At 44.7% G+C, this 27818-nt stretch overlaps 1 protein-coding gene across 6 annotated transcripts; it reads right to left on the bottom strand.

Moving 5' to 3' along the window:
* Positions 1–349: 349 nt before the first annotated feature.
* Positions 350–27818, bottom strand: PCID2 (PCI domain containing 2). Of its 6 annotated transcripts, none has more exons than XM_053564003.1 (14): positions 27696–27818; positions 23757–23846; positions 20374–20447; positions 19343–19408; positions 17835–17876; positions 16919–16973; positions 12838–12941; positions 9779–9854; positions 8226–8367; positions 5315–5415; positions 4404–4477; positions 4154–4279; positions 2902–3025; positions 350–2265 (listed from the first exon to the last, which is right to left on the bottom strand). In XM_053564003.1, exons 1-14 carry the CDS (start codon positions 27729–27731, stop codon positions 2176–2178), a joined length of 1200 nt encoding a protein of 399 aa, XP_053419978.1. In that variant the 5' UTR covers positions 27732–27818; the 3' UTR covers positions 350–2175. The 6 variants fall into 6 exon arrangements, with proteins under 6 accessions (XP_053419978.1, XP_053419977.1, XP_053419979.1 ...); XM_053564002.1 differs by lacking the exon at positions 27696–27818 and adding an exon at positions 27235–27636; XM_053564004.1 differs by lacking the exon at positions 27696–27818 and adding an exon at positions 24688–24833.

Here is a 27818-nt window from a genome sequence, read left to right as displayed (position 1 = left end):
TTTAAGGCTGCAGTGAGCTGTGATGACACCACTGCACTCCAGCCCAGCATCACTTGAGACCCTGTTGCAAATTAAGTGGATCATCCAGCACCCAGACAGCCCCCAAAGGCACCACAACCTGCCCACTGAACCCTGGCCACACTGCAGATTTAGAGCAAACCAAAGGTGCTGCTGCTTTGTGCCTCAAAGTCCTGGGAGGGCCTGTCCCAAGAGGAACATGGCGAAGGACACACGAGGAGTCTCGAGCCATGTGGCCCCCGTGAAGCAGGAGGGACGCTGCACTTCCTAGAAGAGCCTGTCTTTGTGCAAAGGGGACAAGCAGCTTTCAGACTCAACAACCTTGCAAAGATGAACTAAAATAGCTTTTCTTCTTTAGTAAATCTTTGTAGACACACCTGGACACACACTGAAGCAGCTGAGACATGGTGGAGCTCAAGAGACCTGAGCAAGCTTGGATTCAGGGCAGGGAACCAGGCCACATGTGGAGAAGGTTGCACCACGGGTCCTGAAGGCTGCAGGTTCCCACCCCTGTGAGTCCTAACCCTGATGTGACTGCGTCTGAAGACAGGCTGTGTGTGGTCGTAGGCTGAGGTCCTGACCTGACAGGGCTTTGGCCTCACAAGGAGAGGGAGACTGGCCCTCTCAGCAGAGAAGACGACGAGGGTCTGCAGCCACAGCAGCCCTTGCAGAACCCAACACACAGGCACCTGCTTCAGTCCAACCTCCACCCGCTGCAACAGCAGGAAAGAAATTTGTTCATTTTTTTTTTTTTTGAGACACAGTCTCAAGCTGTCACCCTGGGTAGAGTGCCATGGCATCACAGCTCACAGCAACCTCAAACTCTTGGGCTTAAGCACTTCCCTTGCCTCAGCCTCCCAAGTAGCTGGGATCATAGGCACCCGCCACAACGCCCAGCTATTTTTTGGTTGTAGTTGTCATTGTTGTTTGGCAGGCTCGGGCTGGATTCAAACCTGCCAGCTCTGGTGTATGCAGCTGGTGCCTTAGCCGCCTGAGCTACAGGCACCAAGCCAAGAAATTTGTTCTTTAGGCTGCCCAGCTGGTGACACTTTGCCACACAACCCGAGCTGACCACACAGACTTTACAACGGTGTGGCCGTCAAGGCCACAGTTATGCAGGAGAGACCAACTCCTGGTTCACTTGGTGGTCACTGAGTGGGCATGGGATGCCTGGCACTTCTCTGGGTGACTCTGTCCCCCGATGACCGAGCGTCCTGAGGACAGCTGTGGGAGGCCAGGCTAGGCAGCAATGTGTGGTGGGACAAGTGCATAAAGGCATTTTTGACTTATATTTTCAAAATACACGGGGTTTCCTGGAACAGTGACCCTTGTAAGTGGAGAAGCATCTACATAGGTAAGCTATAAAATATGGGAAATTTAAATTCTGCTTCGAAAAGAAGCTTTAAGTTAACCAAGCATTTTGATGATATAAAATGTTCAAATTTAATATATAAAAATTGATGTATCCTGAAAGATATAATGAAGAATATACCATCTGATAAATTCAGAGCGCCTTTTTTATACAAAGAGCTACAGAAAATTACAAAGATAGCCTTTAGGGACAATACTCAGGAAAAATGAGCTGCAGCTGCCTTTATACAAAGCATCCTTCAGGGCGGCGCCTGTGGCTCAGTGAGTAGGGTGCCAGCCCCATATGCCAAGGGTGGTGGGTTCAAACCCAGCCCCGGCCAAACTGCAACAAAAAAAAAAAATAGCCGGGCGTTGTGGCAGGTGCCTGTAGTCCAAGCTGCTTGGGAGGCTGAGGCAAGAGAATCGCGTAAGCCCAAGAGTTAGAGGTTGCTGTGAGCTGTGTGACATCATGGCACTCTACCCGAGGGCGGTACAGTGAGACTCTGTCTCTACAAAAAACAAAACAAAACAAACAAAAAGCATCCTTCAAAGAAGTTCCACAAACACTCTAGAACCAGCAGGGCTATTTACAGTTTCTGAAAAGAGGATTCCACATCTTCGTGAAGTTGACATCCCTTATAAATAATGAAGTGGCCTCAGACACTCGGACTGCTGGGAAACATAGCCTTGGTGTCCCTGGAAATGCTCCTCAAGGGCTCCTGGCTTCAGAGAAAGCACAAGGCAGATTTCATCAGCAGGAACAAAACCTTGAGGACAGCCGTGTCCCCCTTGTGGACGCGCGGGTGATTAACACACTGTAGACAGTGGAGGGAATGGGTTTTGCTTGCTGACAACTAGCTTCTGATGCTGATGTGAAATATAACCTTTAATGTGACCCTGGAGGAAGAAAAAAGAGGGATTAGTTTACATTTCTAATCTGAATCACAGCAAAGACAGAGAATGACTTAATTAGCCCCTTGGCATGGGCATGATCCCCCAATGAAGTGCAATTCAAGCCATCGGGACACCATATTAAATACACTTGGCTCTCTACATCCATGGACTCAACCAACCATAGACCAAAAATGCTTAAAAAAAAAAAAAAAGCATCTGTACCACATATGACATTTTCAGGCATCATTCTCTAAATAATAGAGTATAACAACCACCTCCATAGCATTTACACCATATTCGATATTACTGTGATTGGAGAATGTGCACAGATTCTGTGCAAACTGCACCATTTTACATCAGGGACTTGAGCATCTGCAGACTTTGGGACCCGTGGCGGGGGGCTGGAATCAACTCCCATGGACACTGAGTGTTCACTCTGGTGCAAAACACATAAACACATAATGCATCTCCCTCATAAGGCCCTCTGACTGGTATTTCCTGGGATAAAATTAGTTCTGTCAGAAAATACCTTCACAAAAGCAAAGGGCTTTTTGACAATTTTAATACCACCACATTAAAACTTCAAATTCGAGACTGAATCCTGCTGTGAGCGGCTGCATGGCTGCAGCGAGGACGCACCATGTATATCAGGTTGGCGAGGATGCACTGCACCTCGTCTGTGTCCACGTCCTCCACCTGCATGAGCCTCAAGGCAACCAGGAAGGCGTCCAGGGACAGCTGGTGTGTCTTGAGTAGCAGATACCTGGGAGAGGGGATGAGAAGGCCAGGACAGTCACTAGCAGGACCGCAGCACATCAAAGGACAAGAAAAGGTATCGTGAGTCAGTAAGGAAACACTATTGTTTTGTTTTGTTTTTTTTGCAGTTTGGCTGGAGCTGGGTTTGAACCCACCACCTCCAGTATACAGGGCCAGTGCCCTACTCCTTTGAGCCACAGGCGCCACCCAGGAAACAATATTGTTTAGTAATCAGTGTTGAAAGGGTGAAAATAATTTTTCTACCTATTAGATACACTCCAAAAATTAAGAGCTAGCTGGGCGGTGCCTGTGGCTCAGTGGGTAGGGAGCTGGCCCCCTATACGAAGGGTGGTGGGTTTGAACCCAGCCCCAGCCAAACAACAAAAAAATAGCTGGGGGTTGTGGCAGGTGCCTGTAGTCCCAGCTACTCAGGAGGCTGAACCAAGAGAATCGCCTAAGCCCAGGAGTTGGGAGGTTGCTGTGAGGTGTGACGCCACAGCACTCTACTGAGGGCATTAAAGTGAGACTATCTCTAAAAAAATAAAATAAAGAGCTATTAAATATACCTTGACTTTTAAATTTTTAAAAAAGCCACTAGTACAATATAGTTTTCATATTTACTAAGAATTTCATTAACTAGAGAGACACATTATTTTTTGACATTTTGGCATCTCTGAAACCAGGATGCATCTGACAACGGACAGTGTCCTCTGAATCCAACAAAGTGGGGCCTTCCTGACCTGGGTACGCCACCCCCCAACATGTGGGAAATCTGCCTTTATCTGACATTTAGATAACTGAGGCCTGCTGGCATCAAGCCTCAGAAGAATCACCTTCCAGTGTCAGGTGTGAGAAAAGGAGGCCCTGTGGAAATATTTCATCTCTGACACACAGGAGGGGCCCCTGTTACCAGGTCTTCTCACCACACAGACCCAGAAGTACAAGCCAAGCCTGTGCTGCTCACCTATCTCAGCACCAGGGTGGCAGTGGGGGACATTCTACTTTATTCCACATGATTAGAGGAAAATGAGGGGCCTGCCCACGTGGTGTCCCCCCAGCCTGCAACTTGGTTCTCAACACCTGATAGCTCAGCTGCAGTCTCTCCAGAGTACAGATACACGGGGCAAATGCTTACACTTTCTTGAACAGATTCCTGTAGGTGATGATCTTCAGTTTCTCAAGGATAAGGAAAATACCACAGCGAATAAAGAATGTCTCGTGCTTGGTCAGCGCCTCAGTCAGCAGCAGCAGGTTGCCCTCGCTGGCGGTGAGGAGACCAGAGAGAGTGTGTCAGAAAGCAGTGATCTCTCACACAGAATGCACACAGTTTTTATTAGTTTTGAATGTTTTAAAAATCTCTAATGGAAAAGAATAAAATACTCTACCTTACGGCTTTGGTTACCTCAGCAAACTGCAGGAGATGGTACTTTTTCAAAAGCTCAATTGTTGGCATATGACCCTAAAACAGAGTTAGTTTTCCAGAATAAAAATGCTTTCATCTTTGACAGAATTATCTCCAATAAAAGTCTTTCCAAGGAATTAAATTTTTAAAAACTGCAACCTAAATTTCTTAGAACCTCTACATAATTAGCTGAGTAGGGATTAAAAATACTAAAAAAAAAAAACTCAGGGTATGGACGTGACCCTGGCTTAGAAATCAGGGTCCCTGGCACACGGTGACATGTGTCCTTGGCCTTGCCCTTCTTGCAGCTCTGATCATTCACGTCCCAGGAAGGGAATGACAACCGAAGAAATAGCAGTATAACTGTAAGATTCAGGAATCACAGAAATATCTTCCAGGAGAATCAGCTAAAACATTGAGAACTGGTTGTCCTGTTAAGTAGGATTAGGTACAATGCCAATTGCTTTTGCAAATTACAGGTCACTCTGAACCACTTACGGTTTTTTTTTTTTTTTTTTTGAGACAGAGTCTCATTATGTCGCTCTCGGTAGAATGCTGTGGCGTCACAGCTCACAGCAACCTCCAAATCCTGGGCTTAGGAGATTTTCTTGCCTCAGTCTCCCAAGTAGCTGGGACTACAGGCGCCTGCCACAACGCCCGGCTATTTTTCTTTTTGTTGTTGCAGTTTGGCTGGGGCCGGGTTCAAACCCACCACCCTTGGAATGTGGGGCTGGCGCCCTACCCAGTGAGCAACAGGCGCTGCCCCTGAACCACTTACATTTTAACCATAAGTGTATATTACCTTTTTTAAAAAAAATTTTTAAGTGGGAGAAAAGAAAGCTTAATCACTTTTAAAGCACAAAGACCTACAAAAACTGAGTAATAATTACTCACCAATAGCATTTTTACCGGAAGCAAATATATCAGAATCATTCTTTTGTTCTTCTGACTTGAACGGTGGCAGTGCTCAAAGGCAAATGACAGGTACTCCTCAGCTGCAAAGACGACCAGTGACCCCAACAAGCGTTAGACTCCAACACCTAAACTCACCAGTCTCCCAGCAGAGTTCCAAGTTACTACCTCTCCCTTTCTGCCCGTCATTCTACTGTCCCATCCTTATGTATTTGTTTCCTCTTTTTAATGCCTTAAAAAACAGCCCAGCTTCATTTCTGTGATCAGAGATTTTTATTAGGTATAATTCAAAGCCCCAAATTCAACAAGAACTGTCTGGGCAGAGGGAAAAACTGAGGAAATTTACTTGTACTGAAATTCTGATTTGCCTAAGGCTACCTAGAAAGCCATTGTGTTTAGCATGTTAAAAGTTTAACCCTGCTCAAATGATATCCATATTCATGGAAAACATAAAAACATCTTAAAATGTACCTCCATAATCATTTTAATCATGCATAATTAAATAGAATAAAAATAACTTGGAGAAACACCACCCTCCACTTTGTATATAATTAAGTGATCGTGTACCTTCCACTTGATACAAATATAAGCTTTAAAAAAATTATTTTATTAACTTGTAATAGATAAATTCTGTCCTGACAGCAATAATAAAGACGGGATACAATTTCATGTAAAATGTACTTGAATTTAATAGATTTCAAAATGCAAAAATGATCAATTTGTCAAGACGAATGCTACAGATTCCACAGCACAGACTTGCAGAGAGTTTAACATGTGCTAACTCAGAACTCAGATAAGGAGAGGCCTTGCTGATGCTGAGTCTGGTTCAAGAATCAGGAAAGTGAGGCATGGCGCTGTGGCTCACACCTGTAACCTCAGTGCTCTGGGAAGCCAAAGCAGGAGGATCACTTGAGCCCAGGAGTTCGAGACCAACTGGGGCAACATAGTGAGACTGCATCTCAATAAAAAATGAAAGAATTAGGAAAGTGAGATGCTCCTTCAGACAGAGGCACACTGACACTGTTTATTCTTCCTGAATAATGATATAAAGTCCCAAATATGGTTCAGAACTATAGGCCATGTCACCCGAGGCAGCAGGCCCTGGAGTCTGGGCCTGGGGCCTGAGGGAACCTATAGGCAGAACCACTGCCTCTGCTCTGAAACTGTGTGGCCGTTTTGCAAAAATAAATGTCTAGTGGAACAGTGAGTATGGACACCCTAGGCCCACTGAGCTGTGCCTACTATCAGCCCTGCAGGTCAAGGGACAACGACTCAGCTGAAGGTCTGCAATATCCCCCTGGCTGCCAGAGCTTGTCTGCTATAACTCAGTCCCTGAGAAGTATAACTTTACTCCTGCTAAAGGTAACTGAGCCCAAATTCCCCTGGAGATACAAAAATGCATTTTCTAACAGTTAATGCATGCTGAGATGCTCCACTATCTTTGAGGGGACTTCAGACATTGTGCATCAAACAATGTATTTTGGTTGGAGTAAAAATATTTAGAGGGATATAAATCTCTGAAATTAAAATGTTATTTTAAGTATATAACAACTGAGATACTCCAAATATAAAATCACACAAAAGAATTAAATTCACCACAATCCTTGCAGACATTTCACCCACTTAAATACAATCTGGGGCTCTAGGGTTCCTCTCAGTGAAACAGAAGCAGAATCACTAACAGCTACAAAGCCGAAGACACAAGTGCCGATGCACATAGTCACTGATGATCTCAGTGGTCTCAGAGAACCGCCATCTCCACAGCTCTCAGTTTCCTTAACGACGAAGTGATAGTGATAGATGAGATAGCCTTGAAGGAACTTTTTAGCTCTAAAGGTTTTAGAAACTGAATACACAGTATCAATATAATAAATCATTTCTGGCTATGTTAGGTATTCAAAAATATCACTCAATGAATCCTCAGGGAAAAACTTATCAGAGTGATCAAAAGAATTCAATAAAAGATAATTTAAAAGTATCTACCTTATGCTTTATATTTTAAGGAAAAAAAAATGAGATGAGAGAATTAACTCAGAAAAGCCCTTCTTTGAAAGTGGTAAATCTACTAAAACTGTTAAAGAAAATGAAAAGTCAGTCGGTTTAAGCCAACAGAATAAACACCAGTGCAGTGACAATAGAGAGCCCACGGCTGCAACACACAGGGAGAAGGAAAAGGCCTCCCATCCATCTGGCACTGGGTGGGACTGTGTGCTCAACGAATGGCAAGGAAGTGAGTTGACAAGTCTGGTCTGAGCACACCAGGAGAGATCACAAAGCAGCACCTCCTGCCAGCTAATCAAAAAGTATAGAAAGGAAAAGAAATTGGCTTCACATTCTAGAGAAAGTCAATAACATAAACCAGTGTGTTAATGTGACTTCACAACACTCGGCACTGTACCCAAATGATGCCCGCTCGTGAGGTCAAAAGCCACAACATGAAATGTGACACTGCACCCAGCCACGTCTCCACTGCTTGCTGAGTCATTCCCACACAGGACTGTTTAGGCAGTAAGTCAGCTGCTGAGCTCAACGTGGTCCTAACCTCCACTTCCTACGTCCACAAAACCAGTACATACTGCAGGGCCACAGGCCCGGGGAGAAAGCAGGGACGTACATTCCACTCACAGACAGCCGGCTGGTAAGCACAGAAAGGACATAGTGACAACTGTGACACTCTGACAGTATTTCAGAGACCCAGTATAGAGTAAAAACCTTTAAATATAACTTTCCTTTACTTAATCAATATTGATGTAATTTAAAAAAGTATATATAACTTGAACTTTCTTACACAAATATCCCACCTTAATAACCATGTTCTCCAAAGCTATCTCTGTCACTCACGTTGCTCAGAATGCAACACTTTATTTGAAATACCAGAGAAGAGATTACACACCTTGCTTAAAGTCGCTATCAAACATGGCCTTGCGGCCCACGTAGTACTTGTATGTGACTCTCTGGGCCATGCTGTAATCATCTTTCAGGTTGGAGCTGTCAATGGCTCTGATTAGGGGTTTACACAGATGGAGCTTGTTGATCTATAGGAAGCAACAGTCTATTTAAAATATTTAAAAACAACAACAAAAACAGTAAAACAAACATAAACTTCTACTTTACTAAGCATGTCTCCTTAAAATGGGAATTGCAAAATTTGTTAGATCAAAATTATTTATTTAATAATAATAATACAAGTGAAACAAAAAGCTACCAACACAGATGACCTCACCCTGACCTCACAGGAGACGACCTCAAAGCTGAGAAGCCTCCTGGCACTGCCCTCGGTCTACAGGCCGGTCTGTCCATCCACAGCTAATTATTACAATCCAGGGCAGAAGGCTACAGAGTAGAGCCACATGCCTTTGGGTGTAATTCCACCAGACAAGCTGCTTACTACACAAGTGCCTTATTTTCCCCTGGAGCCAGTAATACTTACCTCAGAGTTTGGATTTGGTTTTTGTTTGTTTACAGAGGTCCTATCCTAGAAAGTTGTTTTTTTTTTGAGACAGAGTCTCAAGCTATTGCCCTGCATATAGTGCTGTGGTATCACAGGTCACAGTAACCTCAAACTCTTGGGCTTACGCCAATTCTCTTGCTTCAGCCTCCCTAGCAGCTGGGACTACAGGCACCTATCACAATGTCCGGTTACTTTTTTTGTTGCAGTTGTCACTGTTGTTTTAGCTGGCCCAGGCCAGGTTCAAACTCCCCAGCCTCAGTGTATGTGGCTCTACCCACTGAGCTACGGGCACCACCCTAGAAAATTTTTGAGACAGGGTCTTACTCTGTTGCCTGGGTTAGAATGCAGTGGCATCAGCCCAGCTCACTGCAACCTCACATTCCCAAACTCAGGCAATCCTCCTGCCTCAGTCTCCCATGGAGCTGAGACTACCAGCGCATGTCACCACAACCAGCTAATTTACTTTTATTTCTATAATATTTTTGTACAGATGGGTCTCACTATGTTGCTTATACTAGAGTGCAGTGGTGTCATCATAGCTCATAGCAACCTCAAACTCCCAGGCTCAAGCAATCCTTCTGCTTTAGTCTCCCCAATAGCTGGGACTACAGATGTGTGCCACCACACCCAGCTAAGTTTTTACATTTTTTTTGTAGAAGGAGGGTCTCACTTTGTTGCCCAGGCTGGTCTCAAACTCCTGGTCTCAAGCAATCCTCCCCCCACCCGGCCTCCCAAAGTGCTGAGATTATAGGTGTGGGCCACTATGCCCAGCAGTTTTAAATAAGACATTTGTAAAGCTTTTTTGAATGATGCCTTGTATGAAGTAGGTACTCATCAAATGTCAGCTAATAGGACTATGAATGTGGTTACAATAATTTCCCAAGCAATGCCAGAAAGTCTAGCTAATAATTAACATAAATAATACCAGATGTGGGAAGATGGGAATCTTCTAAAGAATTCTTATAAAGGCATGAAGTCTTCAAATAGAAACATACCTTAAAGTAAATTTTAAATAACTGATTCACCAGAAACAGCATCCCCCACTTCTTAGAGTCTTCTATGCCAGCACGACTAGGGGAAAATAATTTTTAAAGTTACATAGGAAATAAAATTTTTATTTATAAATTAGAAAATAAACTGCTAAACATTAACATTGTAACATAAAATCTCATAGCTCAAGTCACAGTCATGAAATTAAAAAAAAACATTTTTAAAAAGATGTCTTATCTAACAGGTAAAATTGGGGGGGAGGGGGCCTCTAACCAGGAAAATTCCAATATGTAAGTAACATGCTCCCTCCACTGCACCAGCTGAAAACTGCCCATTCTGCAGCAACATTATATAAAAGTAACTGTGATAAAGCATTTTTGAAAATGTAAAAAATATTTTCTCTTCTCATTACAACAAGATGAACTAGTAAAATACACAAGAGTGAATCACAAAAAGGAAGACACAAAAAGTGCAAACTGTAGGGTCCCTTTGTACAAAGTCCTTGAACAGGCAAAGCTCACCCACAGTGGGACAATCAGGGCAGTAGCAAGGGGCTGCCTGAAAGGAGGGAGAGTTTCTGGGTTGAGGATAACGTCCCACCTCTCAGCAGGGGCTTCAGGAACACAGGTGTGTGCACTTGCCAAAACTCAGACACACAGTTAAAATTTACACACAGTTCATTTTAGTAAATTCTACTTCAAAAGAAAAAATAGAAAGGGAAGTATGTAGAGGAAAGGGTGTCTATATTTGCAACTGACTTTGAAATAGTCATGCAAAACACAGCCTGTTTTAGTCAACAACAAACTGTGGTCCCCTAGACCCAATACCGTACTCTCGCGCCCCTGTTCCTACGTTTAAGTGTGTTTAGACACACACAGACGCTTGTGGCTGTGTTGCAGTTGCTTGCAGCACTCCACAGAGTCACATCGCATAAGCTCACAGTCAGGAAGCAGCAGGCTGCACAGCAGCCCAAGTGTGCGGCGGCTGCAGCACCCAGTGTCTGCACATGTGCCCTATGATGCCCACACAGCCATGACATCACCTGAGGCCACATCTCTCAGAACATATCCCTAACAAGTGATACCTGAGTGTACATTCAAAAAAAAAGGAAACTGATGGAGGGACAGAGGGAAAGGTACGTGAATAGACACAGCAGAGCAAGTGCAGAAGAGTGCCAACAGTAGACTGGAGAGTATTTAGATATTCACTGTGAAATTCTTCCAATTTTTCATGGTAAAACATTGAAATAAATTCTGTTAAGCTGGCTATGCTCTGCACTTTGTAAATGAAATCTCCTAGCTAAGAGCTTACAGTTCCCACAGGCAGTGGTGCCAGAGAGCAGCCCAGTGGCAACTGCCTGGGTCACAAGATCTGGGGACATGAGGTCAGAGCACCAAAAAGAAAAGTGCCCCGTACAGAAAACTCGAGACCACTCGCCAGCCAGAGAAAACAAAGTTGCTCAAGACCAAAATCTGCCCATATAGAAACACTGAAAATAATGTAAAAACAATTCAGTTTTGAAATAATCAAAGCCTGTTTTATAACTGCCTACTTAACTGCCAAAACTCATTCTTTTACATGATTTTTTATCACAACCTAGTAGTATGAGCTTGAACAAAACATTTTTTTCTAAGTTTTGTTTTCCTCATCTGAAAATGGAGACAGATAATAATACTGTTCTATCTACTCCTAAGGGTTATGGGGAAAAAGAAAAACCAAGATGATAAGAAACACATAGACAAGTTCTCTGTAACACGTAAATGCTAAAATGCTTTGTTTATGGTAATATCCTTCTGGTCTGGCACCAGGAACCACGGCCTCTTCAGAGACATGTGACAAGACCAAACCACAAGAGGAAGGATTTGTCACTGAGGGTTTGCTTTTATCTCTTGGGAACCTATCTCAGAGTGGGACTGCAGGGTCATATGCTAATCTGTGTGTAACTTTCTGAGGCCCCACAGGCCGCTCTGCATGGCAGCTGTGCCAGCTCACATCCCCACCCCAATCCCAACTCCATGAACCTGCCTTTCTGATCACAGCTGTCCTAGTGGGTATCAAGTGGCGGCATTTCCAATGTCTGATGCATGTGCCTCCATCACTGGTAGATAGTGACATCAGCTGTGTGTGCTCACTGGCCATTTGTATGTCTTTGGAAGATTTTTTTAAACCCTTTGCCCATTTTTAAATGGGATCATTTGTCTTTTTTTTTTTTTTTTGTAGAGACAGAGTCTCAACGTACCGCCCTCGGGTAGAGTGCCGTGGCGTCACATGGCTCACAGCAACCTCTAACTCTTGGGCTTACACGATTCTCTTGCCTCAGCCTCCCGAGCAGCTGGGACTACAGGCGCGCGCCACAACACCAGGCTATTTTTCTGTTGCAGTTCGGCCGGGGCTGGGTCCGAACCCGCCACCCTCAGCATATGGGGCCGGTGCCCTACTCACTGAGCCACAGGCGCCGCCCGGATCATTTGTCTTTTAATCACTGAGTTATAACAGTTCTTTACATATTCTGTAATATGTAAATATTTTTCCCATTCTATGCTTTCTCACTTTTTGTGATAGTGCTTTGAAGCACAAGAGTTTTTTATTAAGATGAAATTCAATTTAACTATTTTCCTTCTGTGGCCTATGCTTTTAGTACCTCATCTAAGAGACTACTCACTGATCAAAGGTCACAAAGACCAATGCTGTGCAGAAATGTGTGAATAAACAAAATTTCTAGTATTCAATTCCAATATTGCAGTATTTTTAGTGTTAAGAAACACAAAGGCATCAGTGGTCACACAGCCTTCCTGCGCTCTGCAGCTGAGCAGGCCACACAGTCATCCAAATTGTTACCTCAGGGAGTGCGAAGAACAGGACCGTGGCCTGCCATGCACGTGTTAGATGAAGATCTGACTCCCGCCAGGTCCAGTGGAGAGAGGCCTTTGAGAAGGCTGAACTCTCTAAAAGGAGTGGAGACAGCCTGAAGAGGGGTGGGAGAGGCTGCTCTGGGCAGAGAAAACAGCACTCACAAGGGACCTCCACAGAAGGGCCTCGGTCCCACAGCCCTGCTCCTACTCACGTGTCACTGGCGCAGACACGGAAACAGCTCATCAGCAGCTCTGCGGCTTTCTCTAGCATGTCCCCAACTTTGCTTTTTCCTTTCTTTACCAACTGCTGATCTGCCTAATAGAATGTAAAAAATTTATTTTTTTAAAGCAAAAATAGGTATAAAAGTCAAAGTCCCAAAAGATACTAGAGAAGTCAGGGAGAGTATACTACAGAAATATGAAAATTGAGACATATATACATTATCCTGATCCTTCCACAAACCAAGTTGGTCTTCAACTAATCCAAGCTTGTCATCTGTGGAAGCCTGCACCTGCAAGAGGCATTCTTCGACCTTAGTCCCTGACCTTCCTGTCAGGAACGGCCAAAACTCCTAAACAAAAACTTCTGATGCACAGAAGGCCTCACAGGGTCTGGCCTTCTCCTGCCTTTACCCGGGTTAAAGGAGGAACACTACTTCCTCCCAGGCATTCTTAACGGAGCCCTGGGGGCCTCCACACCCCTGCAAGGGACAGCCCTAAGCCACTGCTTGTCTTTTTTGACTGCACTGACATTTGCTCTGATGGTTTTACCCTCCTGGGGCACCAAACTACACTCAGGTCACTGTGCCCTTAACACCATGCATTTGCAGTTAATCAAAGACTCAATAAAACAGTCGGGTGCAGTAAGGAGCTGTTAGGCTGGGTCCCCTGGCACATGTACATCTGCCCCACCTAGTGGTGATGGGCGGGGGGGGGGGGGGACCCGGAGGTGCTCAGTCATTGCCTCTCTTGAACCACGGGCAGACAGGCCATGAGCTTTGGGGCCCAGCAGGCTGTGTCCCCCAAGTGAATGCCACAAATCATCACTTCCAGGCAACCAAGTCACAGTATTTGTTGCCAGTGACAACATTTGCACTTTCAACAAAAACTATAATTGTGGAAAACTTTTTCTGACTACCATGAGGTGACAGGTTCCTATTCTTCCAAGACTTTTCTGAGAAAGTTGCTGGTGATAATGACAAACATAGGGCTTTTGTTTTTGGTTCAACATTATAAAGTATGTCAGCACTGGGAACTGATACACAACTCAGTAAGCCAAATTTACAAATGGCACCCCCCACCCCTGGTCTGAAGGCCTTTGCCCCACTGCAGTTCATACGGTGAAATCCTAACCTTCAAGGTGGTGGTATTTGGAGATGCAGCTGCTGAGAGGTGATGAGGTTATGGGGATGCAGGTCCCATGGATGGGATTAGTCTCCTGTGAAAAGGACCCAAGAGAGCAGCCTTGCCCTTCCCCCACATGAGGACACAGTGAGAAGGCGCTGTCTACAAGCCAGGAGGGCGCCTCACCAGACACTCAATCGGCTGGTGACTTGATCTTGGACTTCTAGGCTCCAGAACTGTAAAAGCCAGTTTACAGTGCCTTATTACAGCAGCCCAAACGGGCCGAGACAGGAGTGATGCATGATGCTGCCAAGCTGTACAGGGGAAAGAACCACTCGAAGTATGTGACAGCCCGAGGGTTTCACAAGAAGGCAGAGCAAGTTCACACTGAATTTCAGAGGCTGTAGTACAGTAACCAACCTCTAACAGGCAAAGAATTATCTACAATGATCTGAAAAGTCTACTAAAATTCGCCTCCCTTTTCCACCTCTGTGTGAGGCTAGAATGTCTGTGAGTACTTCAGTCAGACTGGCATCCCGAAGTAGAGGAAGTGCAGAGCAGATAAGGCAGGCCAGGCTTCTGCTAACCGGACATTCAAGAGTAAAAGGCAAACAAGGACACCTTCTTTGTTTTGAAAATGCATTTATTTCTTATATAAAAAGTCAGTGAGGGACCAGGCATGGTGGCTCATGCCTATGCCTATAATCCCAGCACTCTCAGAGGCCAAGGCAGATGGATCTCTTGAGCTCAGGAGCCAAGAGCAGCCTGAGCAAGAATGAGGCCCCATCTCTACTAAAAATAGAAAAACTAGCTAGACATCATGGTGGGAGCCTTTAGTCCTAGAAACTTGGGAGGCTGAGGCAGGAGGATCACTTGAGCCCAAGAATTTAAGGTTGTTGGCTTGGTGCCTGTAGCCCAGTGGTTTATGTGCTGGCCACATACACCCAGGCTGGTGGGTTCGAACCCAACCCGGGCTAGCTAAACAACAATGACAACTGCAACAAAAAAATAGCTGGGCTTTGTGGTGGGTGCCTGTAGTCCTAGCTACTTGGGAGGCTGAGGCAAGAGAATCACTTAAGCCCAAGAGTTGGAGGTTGCAGTGAGCTGTGACACCACAGCACTCCACTGAGGGTGACATAGTGAGACTCTGTCTCAAAAAATAAAAAAACAAAAAAAATCTGAGGTTGCTGTAAGCTAGGCTGACACTACAGCACTCAACCCAGGGTGACAGAGTGAGACTCTGTCTCAAAAATAAACAAACAGTTATGTTAACATACAAAAGGTTTACTATTTTTCTTTCCAAAGAAATAAATAAAGATTTTTCTAGGTAAAAATTCTAATACAGTAAATATAAATAGCCATAACAGAAGTAAACAAATCCGGCAAGGTGGTGTGCACCTGTAGTCCCAGCTACTTAGGAGGCTGAGGTGGGAGGATCCTTGGGTCCAGGAGGCTGAAGCAGTGAATTGCAGCTGTGCCTCTGAGCAGTCATTGTGCTCCAGCCTGGGCAACACAGCAAGACTTGTCTCTATAAATAAATACATAAATAAACAAAATCTCTCAGAGGCTTCCTTAAATCAATTTGGAAAAAAATAAAAAAGAGCTCTTGGAGGTCATCAGTGCACATATTTTCCAGTTCTAAACTTCCTATTTCATTCTTCACGTCTTCTATTTCCTTGCCGAGACTTCCAGTGTTTCCGTTTGTTTCAAGTGCTTGCCGAAGCATTTGTAGATGGCTGCCTCTAGGCCCCTGTGAAATAATCCCAGCATCTGTGGAGTCTCAGTGTTGGTATGGTGAAACATTCTTTCCCACTTAAAATCTGAAGAAGCTGAGATGGCCTGGTTCTTGGTATGATCCCGACTTTGACAGAGGCACCAGTCTGAGCAGGCCCAGGCTCCCCTAGTCTCTGCAACACTGGAGTGCGGCAGTCCTGTACACAGGAAACCCCTGTGTGGGTTTTCTCACAGCTTTCCATTGCTGCCTGTCAGTGTTTCATGACACAAGGCAAGAGAGGTCACAGGACTCCCTACACGGGACCTTTCTCTGCCCCTCCCAGAGCATTGCTGGCACGAGAACTCACAGGGTTTTACACAGGAAAAATACAGAGAAATTTACTTCATCTTTGTCCTGAATCAAAGTTATCAATAATTTTTAAAACTTTAAAAGGGTCCTAAAACCAAAAAGCTGACAAATGCTGGGCTTACATGGATTCCCCCAAAAGGAAGTCACCTCCATCAAATCCAGGCTCTTCCCTCACACCAGAGAAACCTTAGGCTACTGCCCAAATCTACAATAAGCAGAATTCTTATCTATTCAATTATTTTTAGAGACAGGGTCTTACTCTATCACCCAGGTTGGAGTGCAGTGGTATGATCACAGCTCACTGTAGTCAAACTCCTGGGCTCAGGTGATCCTCCCACCTCAGGTCCTGAGTAGCTGGGACTACAAGTGTGCCACTATGTTCAGCCAATTTTTAAAAAACTTTTTTTTTTTTAGAGATAGAGTCTAGCTGTGTTGTCCAGGGTAGTCTCCAATTCGTGGCCTCTAGCAATCCTCCCACTTTGGCATCCCAAAGTACTGGGATTACAGCATGAGCCACCATGTCTGACCCTAAACAAATTCTTTAAGTGAGGGGATGGGCCAAATTCTTTAAGAGTGGAAGAAAATGTAGAATCCCTCATTTGTTGTTCCACTCCTTTTTAAAATAAAAATACATGCCATAAGTGGTTACTCATATACGGGAAACACCTCTCTGTATCGATTGTGTACAGATCTGAGAAAATGTTAATTTAAGTCTGTTTGACTTGACCCAGAAAGAATAACTTGTCAGGTCCCCTCTTGTTTTTCTGTTCCTTCTACCAGACACATCCCAACCCCATTCATTCAAAACGTGGGAAAGAATGACATGAAATTAAGCAAAACAGCAGTGACCAGGAAATTAAACTTACGTTATTGGCAAATACTCGAAGGTCCAGTGCCACTGAGTACATGACGGGCAGGGCCCTATGGCAAAAAGTAAGCACAGGTGAAGAGGCTGTGAGGGCCGAGCCACACCTAGGGCAGTACTCCTGCAGGCTACCACCATAATGGGGGCCCCAGCAGCCCCTCAGAACTCCACCAGGCAGTGTAGGCCACACCTGTAGTGCCCCATACACCACCCCACGCACTTCAAGTCCCCACAGAACCCACCTTCTCAACTCTCCACCACTATCCAAACAGCCCCACTGAAAAGAGATGTGGTTTGGTAAGACCCCCTCACAGAAAGCAGAGCACATAATGCACAGCCCTTCCTGAGACAACTAGACTCCTAGTTGGTAATGCTTAACTCCTTTCACATGTAAATCTTCACTTAATACAGGAAAAGGGAGGGGTTTTTGTTTGTAAAGGCCTTTGGTTAGTTTAGTATAAGCAAAACTTTAATATTTACCTATAGTTTGTTAATGAACCATAAAGTTCAGAATTAATTTGGCAAAGAATTTAAAATACCCCAGTATGATATTATATCCCTCAATAAATTATAGTTGGTCTACTTTTATAAAAAGTTTAAAACTAAAAGTTCAAAATTGATGCAGGAAGGAAAAAAATAATATTTAATAAATATTTAGAAGCATGGAAGTACAGAAATAAAAATGACACTTTATATATTTATAGACACAGGGCAAATGAACGGGCTGATCTGCCAGTCACAGTTACATAGATGTCACAACTCCCATTATCCCTGTTGATACCATGGTATGTCAACACATGGATATTAAAAATCCACATAGAAAATAGGAGACATTTTTCTTAAACAAACTTTTAAAAGTTTCTGCTTTAAAACAAATAGCCAGTTGCTAATTTCCAGCTGTTTCTGTTAACACTTACCAGTTTTCTTCTTTGTGGGCCTGGAATGCCCGAAGGAATGATGTACTATTTTAAGGAAGGTAAGATATAAGAAATTCAAATATTGCTCCATTTGGTAAAAATAAAGATGGGGTGCAAGTTTTAAGGAGTGCAGCTCACCCTACAGTAGACTCTGTCCTAGAGGGATAAGTTCTTTAACGAACGAAAGGCCTAGCCCCCGGTACAAATACCTGCACATCAGGTGTAAGTACTCTCAATATGTTTATTTCATACATATTTTTTCAAAGTAAGAAAGACTTTTTGTTATCAGATTTTTTTTTTTTTTTTTGAGACAGAGTCTTACTCTGTCATCTTGGCTAGAATGTGGTGTTATCAGCCTAGCTCACAGCAACCTCCAACTCCTGGGTTTAAGTTCCTGTATGATATTATATCCCTCAATAAATTACAGTTGGTCTACTTTTATAAAAAGTTTCCTGCCTCAGCCTCCCAAGTAGCTGGAATTACAGGCATCTGCCACAATGCTCAGCTAATTTCTCTATTTTTAGTAGAAACTAATTTTTCTATTTTTAGTAGAGACAGGGGCTCACTTTTGCTCAGGCTGGTCTCGAACTCCTGAGCTCAAGCAATCCACCTGCCTCAGCTCCCCAGAGTGCTGGGATTACAGGAGTGAGCCACTGCACTCAGCCCAGATTTCTTTAATCTACAGTTTCAAAAATTGTATTTGGTTTCTCTGAGCCCAGATGATCACAAGTTACATTTAAGTGCTTTAGACTCCATAGTATAAAGTTTATTTTATCAATTATAGAATTTCTGAATTCCAAGAAAACTTAGCTAGTTAGCAGCCCACTCTCCTCTAAGTAAACTAAAATCTAGAGATATTTCCAAATACTCAGAACAAGCATTGAATAGGGCCTTAAGTGGAAGGTGTCAGGGTGTGAGTTAAGAAAGTGGGGTGGTTAATATCTTTAGCAATCATGATTAAGTGATAATGTGTGTCTGAGTCCACGTGTGTCCATCTAGACCAGCCGTTCTCAACCTGTGGGTCGCGACCCCTTTGTAACAGTGAAAATACATCCTGCATATCAGATATTTACATTACGATTCGTAACAGTAGCACAATTACAGTTATGAAGTAGCAACAAAAATAATTTTATGGTTGGGGGTCGCAGCATTAGGAGGCATTAGGAAGGTTGAGAACCACTGATGTATACCTGAATTTGGGAGTTCTGATATTTCACCAAGAGGACTTAGCCTATAACTGTACTTACAAATACTATCCTCCTCAACAGAATTAAATAAATCCCTCCCTAATCAGTGTTTTTACCTACTACATAAGTCACTGAATGAGTCTTAGGACCCATGCTAAACTTAAAAACCAGAGTAAAATAGCTAGGATGAGTTTCTCTTCCAAAATATTAATTCCTTTCTAACTGCAGGTTCGAATAACTGGCCCAACATTTCAAGATCTTAAACCCCAAGTTATCCACTCTGTTACACACTGGACAACAGCCACAAACCACAAAAGATATTGGACTATCACGGTCTGGCACTTGTACGCCTCTACGAAGTCATGGTTCCCCACCGCGTAAGTGCACCTGGAAAAGAAATGTTGGGACTGAGGCCAGGTCACCAGAAAGCATGTTGACACAGTTACACATACCACACAGCTTGCCCCACCCCAGACACCCTAGTGCCCAGTGGTCCTCAAGGCTGGAACTCTTGCCTGGCAGGAGACAGAGGTTGGAGGCGGAAGCTCAATGATGACTGCTGGGACCAAACCAGGCTGGTGTGAGATGAAATCTCACATTACATTTTGAGACTATCCTTTCAAGTCCCAGGAAACTGAGGGCCAGCAGGGACCTCAGCAGGGGACTTCAGCAGGGTCCCCAGCAGGGACCTACACAGGCACAGCACAGCCCGTGCACTATGTCAGAGGGCAGATGAGGATGCTCTAACAGATTCCCAGCTGCGTACAGTCACTGCCAGATCTGCATCCCGGCGCATGCTGGACAGAGCAAGAAAGTGGCAGGTGCCTCCCCCATGAGGACACGGTGGCACCCAAACTCTTCTAAAGACCCTGCAGGGCCCACAGGACTTCCCTGCTCACAGAGCCCACCCTGTCCCCATGGCTCAGAACAAGGCCTGTCATCTCACAGCTCACATCTCAAAGCGTCTCTCACAGCTCCAGGACACAAACTTCTGCCCAAGTTAATGCTTTAGAAATGAAATGGGACACACAGAGTAAACCAGAAAGCAGTGTTGCTTGCTCTCTCAAGTGCAGTGTATTTCCCAGTAAGGCAAAGAGGTTCAAAAATAATATTTCCATGAAAAAGGTAGGTCAATGGTTAGGCTCCATACCCTACTACATAAAACAAAATTTGGTCAATATGATCAATATTAAGATGGTTTTTTTTACCGTATTACAAAACAGGCTTTACCAAAGTAAAATTATAAATGTATTTTTCTACTTCTTCAAAGTCAATTATTTGCTACTTCACATATAAGACACTGTGAGATAAAATCCCTGGTCAAATCCTAATTTGTGTGTTTCCTTCCTCACCTTAAATGAGCTGCAAACATCTCATCATAAGGGGGCTCCAGAACTTGCTGACACTTCTCTTCTGGAGAGGCCATCTAATAATAGTAATAAGAAGAAAAAGGGCAAAAATAAAATTAATAGGCACAGAAAGAATGCAATGTATATGAGATTTCAGTTTCAAAAGAATTTGCACCTCAGAGTTCACAGCCCCTCCTTACATTTTAGCACTTCTAAATAAAAGGTCTGTTACTTCCACAAATATTTTTTATCAATATTTGAAGTGGACAAGAAGCCCATGAATGCACTTCAGTTTTGCCCAGTGAGGGCCAAGCAATAGTCTGGTGCTTCTCCAGCCTCAGACCAGGATTCCCAGCTCTGGCCCCCAGCTGTCCGGCTTTCAGACTCAGCTGGACTCCCCGGCTGACTCCCTGGGCCTCCGGCTTGCAGGCAGCAGAGTGCAGGACTTTGCAGCCTGCCGATGCATGTAGCCCAGCTCCTCATAACTCTCGCAGACATCAACACAGAACCAGATAAAAGCTATTGGTTCTGCTTCTCTGGAAAAACTTGACTAACAGATTGTAGCACATTGAATTTTTTTTTTTTTTTGTAGAGACAGAGTCTCACTGTACCACCCTCGGGTAGAGTGCCATGGTGTCACACGGCTCACAGCAACCTCTAACTCTTGGGCTTACACGATTCTCTTGCCTCAGCCTCCTGAGCAGCTGGGACTACAGGCGCCCGCCACAATGCCCGGCTATTTTTTTTTGTTGTTGCAATTTGGCCAGGGCTGGATTTGAACCCACCACCCTCGGCATACGGGGCCAGCGCCCTACTCACTGAGCCACAGGCGCCGCCCAGCACATTGAATTTTTTAAAAAGGATCAGTGAGTCCACACCAATACAATAAACACACGTGGTGGAACGAATGACAGTAGCAGAAAGACTGCTTCACAGCCCTAAGGAAATAACTGATCTGGACAGTGGCCCCCACAAATGGAGCCATCAGATGGAAGGTTAATGGGGAATTTCACAATGAAGGGGTCAGCCTCAGACGGCATAAGACAGGCAGACAGGTGTCCCCTGATGGGATGCAGGAGGAAGCACAAGGCACCAGCCATGGGGCACTCTGGCGAGGGTGCCCCTAAGTCCCATAGAGTCTCAAACAGTAGTTTCTGTTGTGAGCAACGGTTTTCAGCATTGTCTGCATGTAAGAATCATTTTTTTTTTTTTTAAGGCTTGCTGCTATCAGAGGCTAAGTCACCTGGCCTGAAGTCCAGACACAACCAAATATAATCACCAATAGATAAGCCCATTTTTCTTGCAAAAGAAAAATTTTGTCCCCCAAAGAGAACACACTCCAATATTATAATGGATATCAATGAAAAAAAAGGACTTTACAAAATGGCAACAATATTTTCTATTAAAATATTACTTCAATATCACTTATCTTCATCAAGAATATTTACATGATCTGAAAATTAAGTTTGTGAACTTAATTTTCCTAGAAACGGTGCTGCACACCTCATTGCTGAAAGTCACGACAGTCACCTTTGAAGTGGTCCCCTTGGGAAGCTGTGCACGGATGCCAGTGTCTCAGTCTACCCTTCAAAGCAATTTTGGAACTCTTTCTGGAATGGCCATCAGCTGTCACTGTATTACCCTTGATGTCCCAAATGTCATCAAAATGTCTCCCTTTCTATGTTTCCTTTATCTTTGTACCAAGGAAAAAATCATTAGTGGCCAGATCAGGTGAGCAGGGAGGATTCCCACACAGTTATTTGTTTACTGGCTAAAACCTCTCTCACAGTCAGTGCCCTGTGAACTGCTGCACCATCCTGATGCAAAAGCCATGAGTTGCGGGCCAAGATTTTCAGTTGAGATTTTCCTATTTCTTGATGGATGCTTACTTGGTCTGCTATGCTTCTCACAGTCAGCCAATGATTTTGATGCACAATTCAATGATTTTTTGCAATGTTTTTGTCAGTTCTGCTTGTTATTGGCCACTTTGACCTCTGTTCATCAGTGACACTTTCTCTCCCTCAGAAAAAGTTTTAATCCTGGAATATTATGCAGCCTTAAAGAAAGATGAAGACTTTACCTCTTTCATGCTTACATGGATGGAGCTGGAACATATTCTTCTTAGCAAAGTATCTCAGGAATGGAAGAAAAAGTATCCAATGTACTCAGCCCTACTATGAAGCTAAATTATAGCTTTCACATGAAGACTATAACCCAACTATAGCACAAGACTATGGGGAAAGGGCCAGGAAGGGGCAGGGAGGGGGGAGGTTTTGGTGGAGGGAGGGTAATGGGTGGGGCCACACCTGCGGTGCATCTTAGAATGGGTACAGGCGATTGCACTAATGTACACAGCTATGATTTAACAATAAAAAAAAAAGAAAAAGAAAAAAAGAAAAAGTTTTAATCCATTTGCACACTGCAGTTTTCTTCGTGGCATTATCCCCATAAACTTGAACTAACCTGTCCCTGATTTCCCTTCCGCTCTTGCTAAGTTTAACAAGAAATTTAAATTTGTTTGTTGCTCTAATTCAAGTTCCAACATTCTCTCAATGGCACATACAAACATGCAGCAATAACCACTAAGCGAGACGCTGCCACATGTCAACACAAGAACAGCTGTGGACACTGACAGACCACGGCTATGAAACTCTACCATGATGTTCGTTCACAGTGGCAAGCTCACAGACTTAATTGTCAGACCTTGTATTTTCAAGCATGAGTTGGCAAATGCTTTCCGTAAAAGGCCAGAAAATAAATATTTAGGCTTTGTAGGCTACAGATCTCTGTGGAAAGGGCCACCTGGCTGCTGTAACAGGATAGCTGGAGCCAATGCCATGCAAGCAAGTGCTGTGACACCACACGAACAGCCCAGGTGGTGCCTTGGTTAGCTGGCTATCCCTGAATAACAACTTAGCAGATGCCTGTGGTGCATGACAGCCTTGGGGCTGTGAGGGCAGACCAGTGTGGACAGAGGCTAAGCTCTCCCCCGTGCTGGGTCACCCCAGACACGACCTTACTTCTCCAGACCTCAGCAAACTATGCAGGAATCAAACATAGCAATAAGAGGTGCATGTCCCGGGGCAGGACGTGACACAGTCCACGCTCTGCAAGTGAACTGCCATTAAGAAACTCTAAAGGAACTTTGACATTTTTAAGCAAGAGTGACAACATTAGGGCAGCACCTGTGGCTCAAGGAGTAGGGCACTGGCCCCATATACTGGGGGTGGTGGGTTCAAGCCTGACCCTGACCAAAACTGCAAAAAAAAAAAAAAAAAAAAAAAATGACAAGGTTAATTTTCTTTTATTTAAACCGTAAATTTCTCTTAAGAAACCTGTTAGCCCATATTTCCCCCGATCCCTGAGTGCATAACTCTTTGACCTACTTGAAGCCGTGGGTTTGCAACATGAGGATGCTTAAAAGACACCAACTCTGCACAAGAAGTTCCATCTCTAGTGTCGATTGCTTCATACACCTGAAACATTGGAAAGGGAAACCTGAGTTGAAAGTGAAACATTCTGTTCTAACAGAATTCAAATGGTACACTGTAGACCACAAAAGTAATTTTCTCCTACTTTGAAAGAAATCAGGATAATCAAAATGTATCAAGTCAAGACTCTTTTTAGCCAGCAAACAAAAACTTTGTTTCAACATGGTATCTTCTAGAGGCAAGAAAACAGGCAAAGCAAACAAGAATGAGCAGTGTGTGTTATGTGGTTACTACTGAGTGTTATGAAAACCCAGTCATTAAAACCAAGTCTTTCTCTTCCACCTCTAGCCACAGGTATAGGACTCACCTCAAAGGTAAACAGGTAGAAACTGAGAGCCCTCACTGGTTTGGGGAAGGGGTTTGGTTTCCTCTTTACAATTACTGTGCTGGAGATCAGTGTTTTGGAGTTTAAAATATTGCATGTGCCACCTGTCATCAGTGAGTAGGGAATGCGTGAGACAGCGCTTGGGTGAGAAAGGGCACCCTCCTGGGCCAAGGCAGGCATTCTGTGGCTTCTCTGCTCACCATCCCATCAAGGCTGGAAATGAAGTGACCCCATCTAGGTCTTGGTCAGTTTTAGTCAGTTTACCCTAGTGAGGACATGTCTTCCAAAGGTACCCTCCATGCACCCTGTGAGCAGGCCCAGCCATGGAGACCCAGGGCAGACTTCTTCCCTGTCAAGCACAAAATCATCTCTGGGACCTGCCACTTGCTCAGCCCTGCTCTCATATGCTCAGTTCAGTGCATCAAGAACACAAGCTCAAGCCAAGAGTCCCCAAAGCAGCCCCTACTTCTAGTTTCAGGCTCCCAGGGCCCAAGGACATGCCTCACTCTGGTTAACAGGGAGGCCACTGGTCATCCTTGAACATGATGCTCTTTGTGTGTCCCAGGTCTCCGGAGTCCTCCCCCCAAGGGAAATTCCTGGGTCACAGCAGGCTCAGAGTCACAGAACTGCAGCAAGGCCTCTAAATGGAAGTGCACTCCAGCTGGAGAAAAACCAGGACATGGCAGTCACCAAGGGATCAAGGCTTAGAGTCAGATACCTGGGCCTAGTAATGAGCAGTGTGGGCCCTGCCAGTATGTTCACTCTTCAGAGCTCACACCCCAGGAAGCTCCTTACCAGCAACCTCCCAGGGTATAGGGTTTCCTTTGGGGGTGACAAAAAAAATTTTGGAACCTGGTAATGGTGATCGTTATACAATATTGTCAATGTACTTAATTGTATACTTTAAAATGGCTAAATGGTACTTTTTAAGTTATGTGCATTTTATATATGGGAGAGCTGCCATGGCACATTGAGCAAATGTGGAGCATCGGATTGGTGGCACTAAGTTAAGAGGTGTTTGGAAGTCTCCCTGCAGGAGAAGTTTTAGTAGGACAAGCAGATGCTCAAACCATCTTCTTCAATAAAATAGCACAATTATCATTTACTGAGTTAACGCATTAATTGTGCATTTAGGGTCTTTATAATTGGCACAACTCATATGGATCCTGTTTACAGATGGAGAGTCACAGCAGTTAGACATGTCCAAAGTCCCAGTATTAGTAAAAACACATATTACTGAAGTATTATTGTCTTTAAAGCCTATCCTCCCTTTGCTCTCATAGAAAGTCCAATATAAAAGAAACAGGTAAGAATCAGGGAAATGAAATAAAAAGTGACTGCAATGCCAGGGGTCCTCAAACTACGGCCCGTGGGCCACATGAGGCAGTGTGATTGTATTTGTTCCCGTTTTGTTTTTTTATTTCAAAATAAGATATGTGCAATGTGCATAGGAATTTGTTCATAGTTTTTATTTAAACTATAGTCCGGCCCTCCAACAGTCCGAGGGACAGTGAACTGGCCCCCTGTTTAAAAAGTTTGAGGACCCCTGATAAGCAATAGATAACAAAGAGGTGGATCTGAGACACTAGGAGATATAACTACGCAGGTAAAGAACTATCTGCGGAGACTGAAGGAGAGAAGAGTCAATGATTTGCCCCACCTCCTGGCTTTGATGACTGGCAAACGGTGTGTTACATTTGAGACAGTTACTGGCACCTACACTCCTACGCAACAAATCACACACATTGTATTACTATGTATATAGGTCTAACATGTTGCCATCCTCTGTCAAAGAGACATCTATTTTTTAAAATATTTGAGACTCTATTAATATAGAAATTAAGTAACAGGCCAATCCAACCAGGAATACTTTTCTCCATCAAAATGATAGAAGGGACTTTTCAAAGTCTCATATTAGGAGGTACTCTGTCTTTTGTGAAGAGATTCAGGATGCAGACCAGGCCTTAAAAATCTGAACCCTTAGACAGTAGGAGCTGCTCTCAGAAACCCCATGTTGGGACACTGAGGGAGTCGCCAGCTGGCTCTTCAATAAAAGGACTCCTCTTTAAATTTGACTTGTCTGGCAGTATGGTCTTTGAGAGACTCCTGGACATAACATATTAACTCAGCAACTACTGCTCCCAGTCACGTCAGACTATATTCAAACGTCATCTGGAGATCTTTAACTGGTTGTCAACAGACACTGCACACCTCAACTCCCTATGTCCAGAACCAAGTTTATTTTCCTCTTCACGTTCATTATACTAGTACTCTGCCATGTCCCACCACCCATTTTTTTGAGACAGAGTCTCCCTCTGTTGCCCTCAATAGAGTGACATGGCCTCATAGCTCACAGCCACCTCAAACTCTTGGGCTCCAGTGACTCTCTTGCTTCAGCCACCCCAGTAGCTGGGACTATAGGTGCTAGACAATGCCTGGTTGATTTTTCTTTTTTTTTAGTAGAGACGGGGTCTCACTCTTACTCAGCTGGTCTCCAACCCCTGAGCTCAGGCAATCCACTCCCCTCAGCCTCCCAGAGTGCTAGGATTACAGGTTGAAGCCACTGCACCTGGCCCACCCATACATCCTTAATTATCAGGTCCTAGTAAAGTTTCCTTCAAATATTTTTAAAACCTATTCTCTATTTTTCCTGTTATTATTACCACAGCCTTGTCCTGAGGGTTATGTATTTATTTATTTATTGTAGACGGTCTCACTTTGTCACCCAGGGTAGAGTGCCCTGGCATCATAGCTCACAGCCACCTCAGTAGTAGGACTAGAGGCGCCCGCCACAGCACCAGGTTATTTTTAGAGACGAGGTTTTGCTCTGGCTCAGGCAATCCACCCACCTCAGCCTCCCAGAGTGCTAGGATTACAAGCGTGAGCCACCGCGCCCGGCCTATGGATTAGCATCGTTTAGTGTAAAAACTGCAAGCTTTGAATACAGAAACATCCGTGTTTCAACTGTGCTTCTGCCATTTGCAGGCTGTATGAACAAAACGGCTGTAAGGTATATTTAGCAAAAAACAAAGTGCGCAGTACGCTTACAACAGAGAAGCGCACTAAAGGGCTAGCGGCCTGAACTGGGACTGCGGTAGCCTCCTCTCCTCCTCCAAGTCGTCCTCCTTTCTTCCACCGGCGTCCCACCGAAACAACGGAACCAACGAAGCCGTCGGCGGGGTGTACCAGCCCTTCAGACCCACTGGGAGCACCGCGCCCACCGAGGGCAGCAACAGCAGGAGACGACACGTGTGTCCGCGTAATCACGAGCATTCCCCAGCCTGCGGACACGAGCTCCGAGCCCCGGCCGACGCGGCCCCGCCCGCACGGCGGCCCAGCAGAAGGGACCCGAGGCGGCGCCTCCGGCCCAGCCCGCCGTCGCCGCCCACCGGAGATCCGGACGGAAAAGGCAGCGAGCGAGGCCTGAGGGTCCGAGGCCAGAGGTGGGACCCACAGAGACAGCCCGAGACCCACACTCACTGCAGTGCGCTTCCCCTACCGACACGTACCTGTTGCAGGTACTGGTTGATCGTGATGTGCGCCATGGCAGCGAGCACCGCCCACAAGCCGGCGGTTCCCGTCGCTTTCGTCACTTCCGGCCAGGGGTCCGTCTCCGGCCCGGCGCCTCCGGC

The sequence above is a fragment of the Nycticebus coucang genome, chromosome 15 (assembly GCF_027406575.1).
Source record: "Nycticebus coucang isolate mNycCou1 chromosome 15, mNycCou1.pri, whole genome shotgun sequence".
NCBI classification, from domain to species: Eukaryota; Metazoa; Chordata; class Mammalia; order Primates; family Lorisidae; genus Nycticebus; species Nycticebus coucang.
The sequence above is the reverse complement of the archived record's forward strand: the minus strand, read 5'-3'. Positions and strand labels throughout refer to the sequence as shown.

Excerpts from the sequence above, each read along its gene's own strand:
- PCID2 (XM_053564002.1), bottom strand. The coding sequence starts at position 27,459 with ATGCTCGTGATTACGCGGACACACGTGTCGTCTCCTGCTGTTGCTGCC. Across the intron at positions 16,974-17,834 it reads GCCCACAAAGAAGAAAACTG|GGCCCTGCCCGTCATGTACT; the intron begins GTAAGTGTTAAC and ends TTTTTGCCATAG. Across the intron at positions 8,368-9,778 it reads TATTTAAAATTTACTTTAAG|ATCAACAAGCTCCATCTGTG; the intron begins GTATGTTTCTAT and ends TGCTTCCTATAG.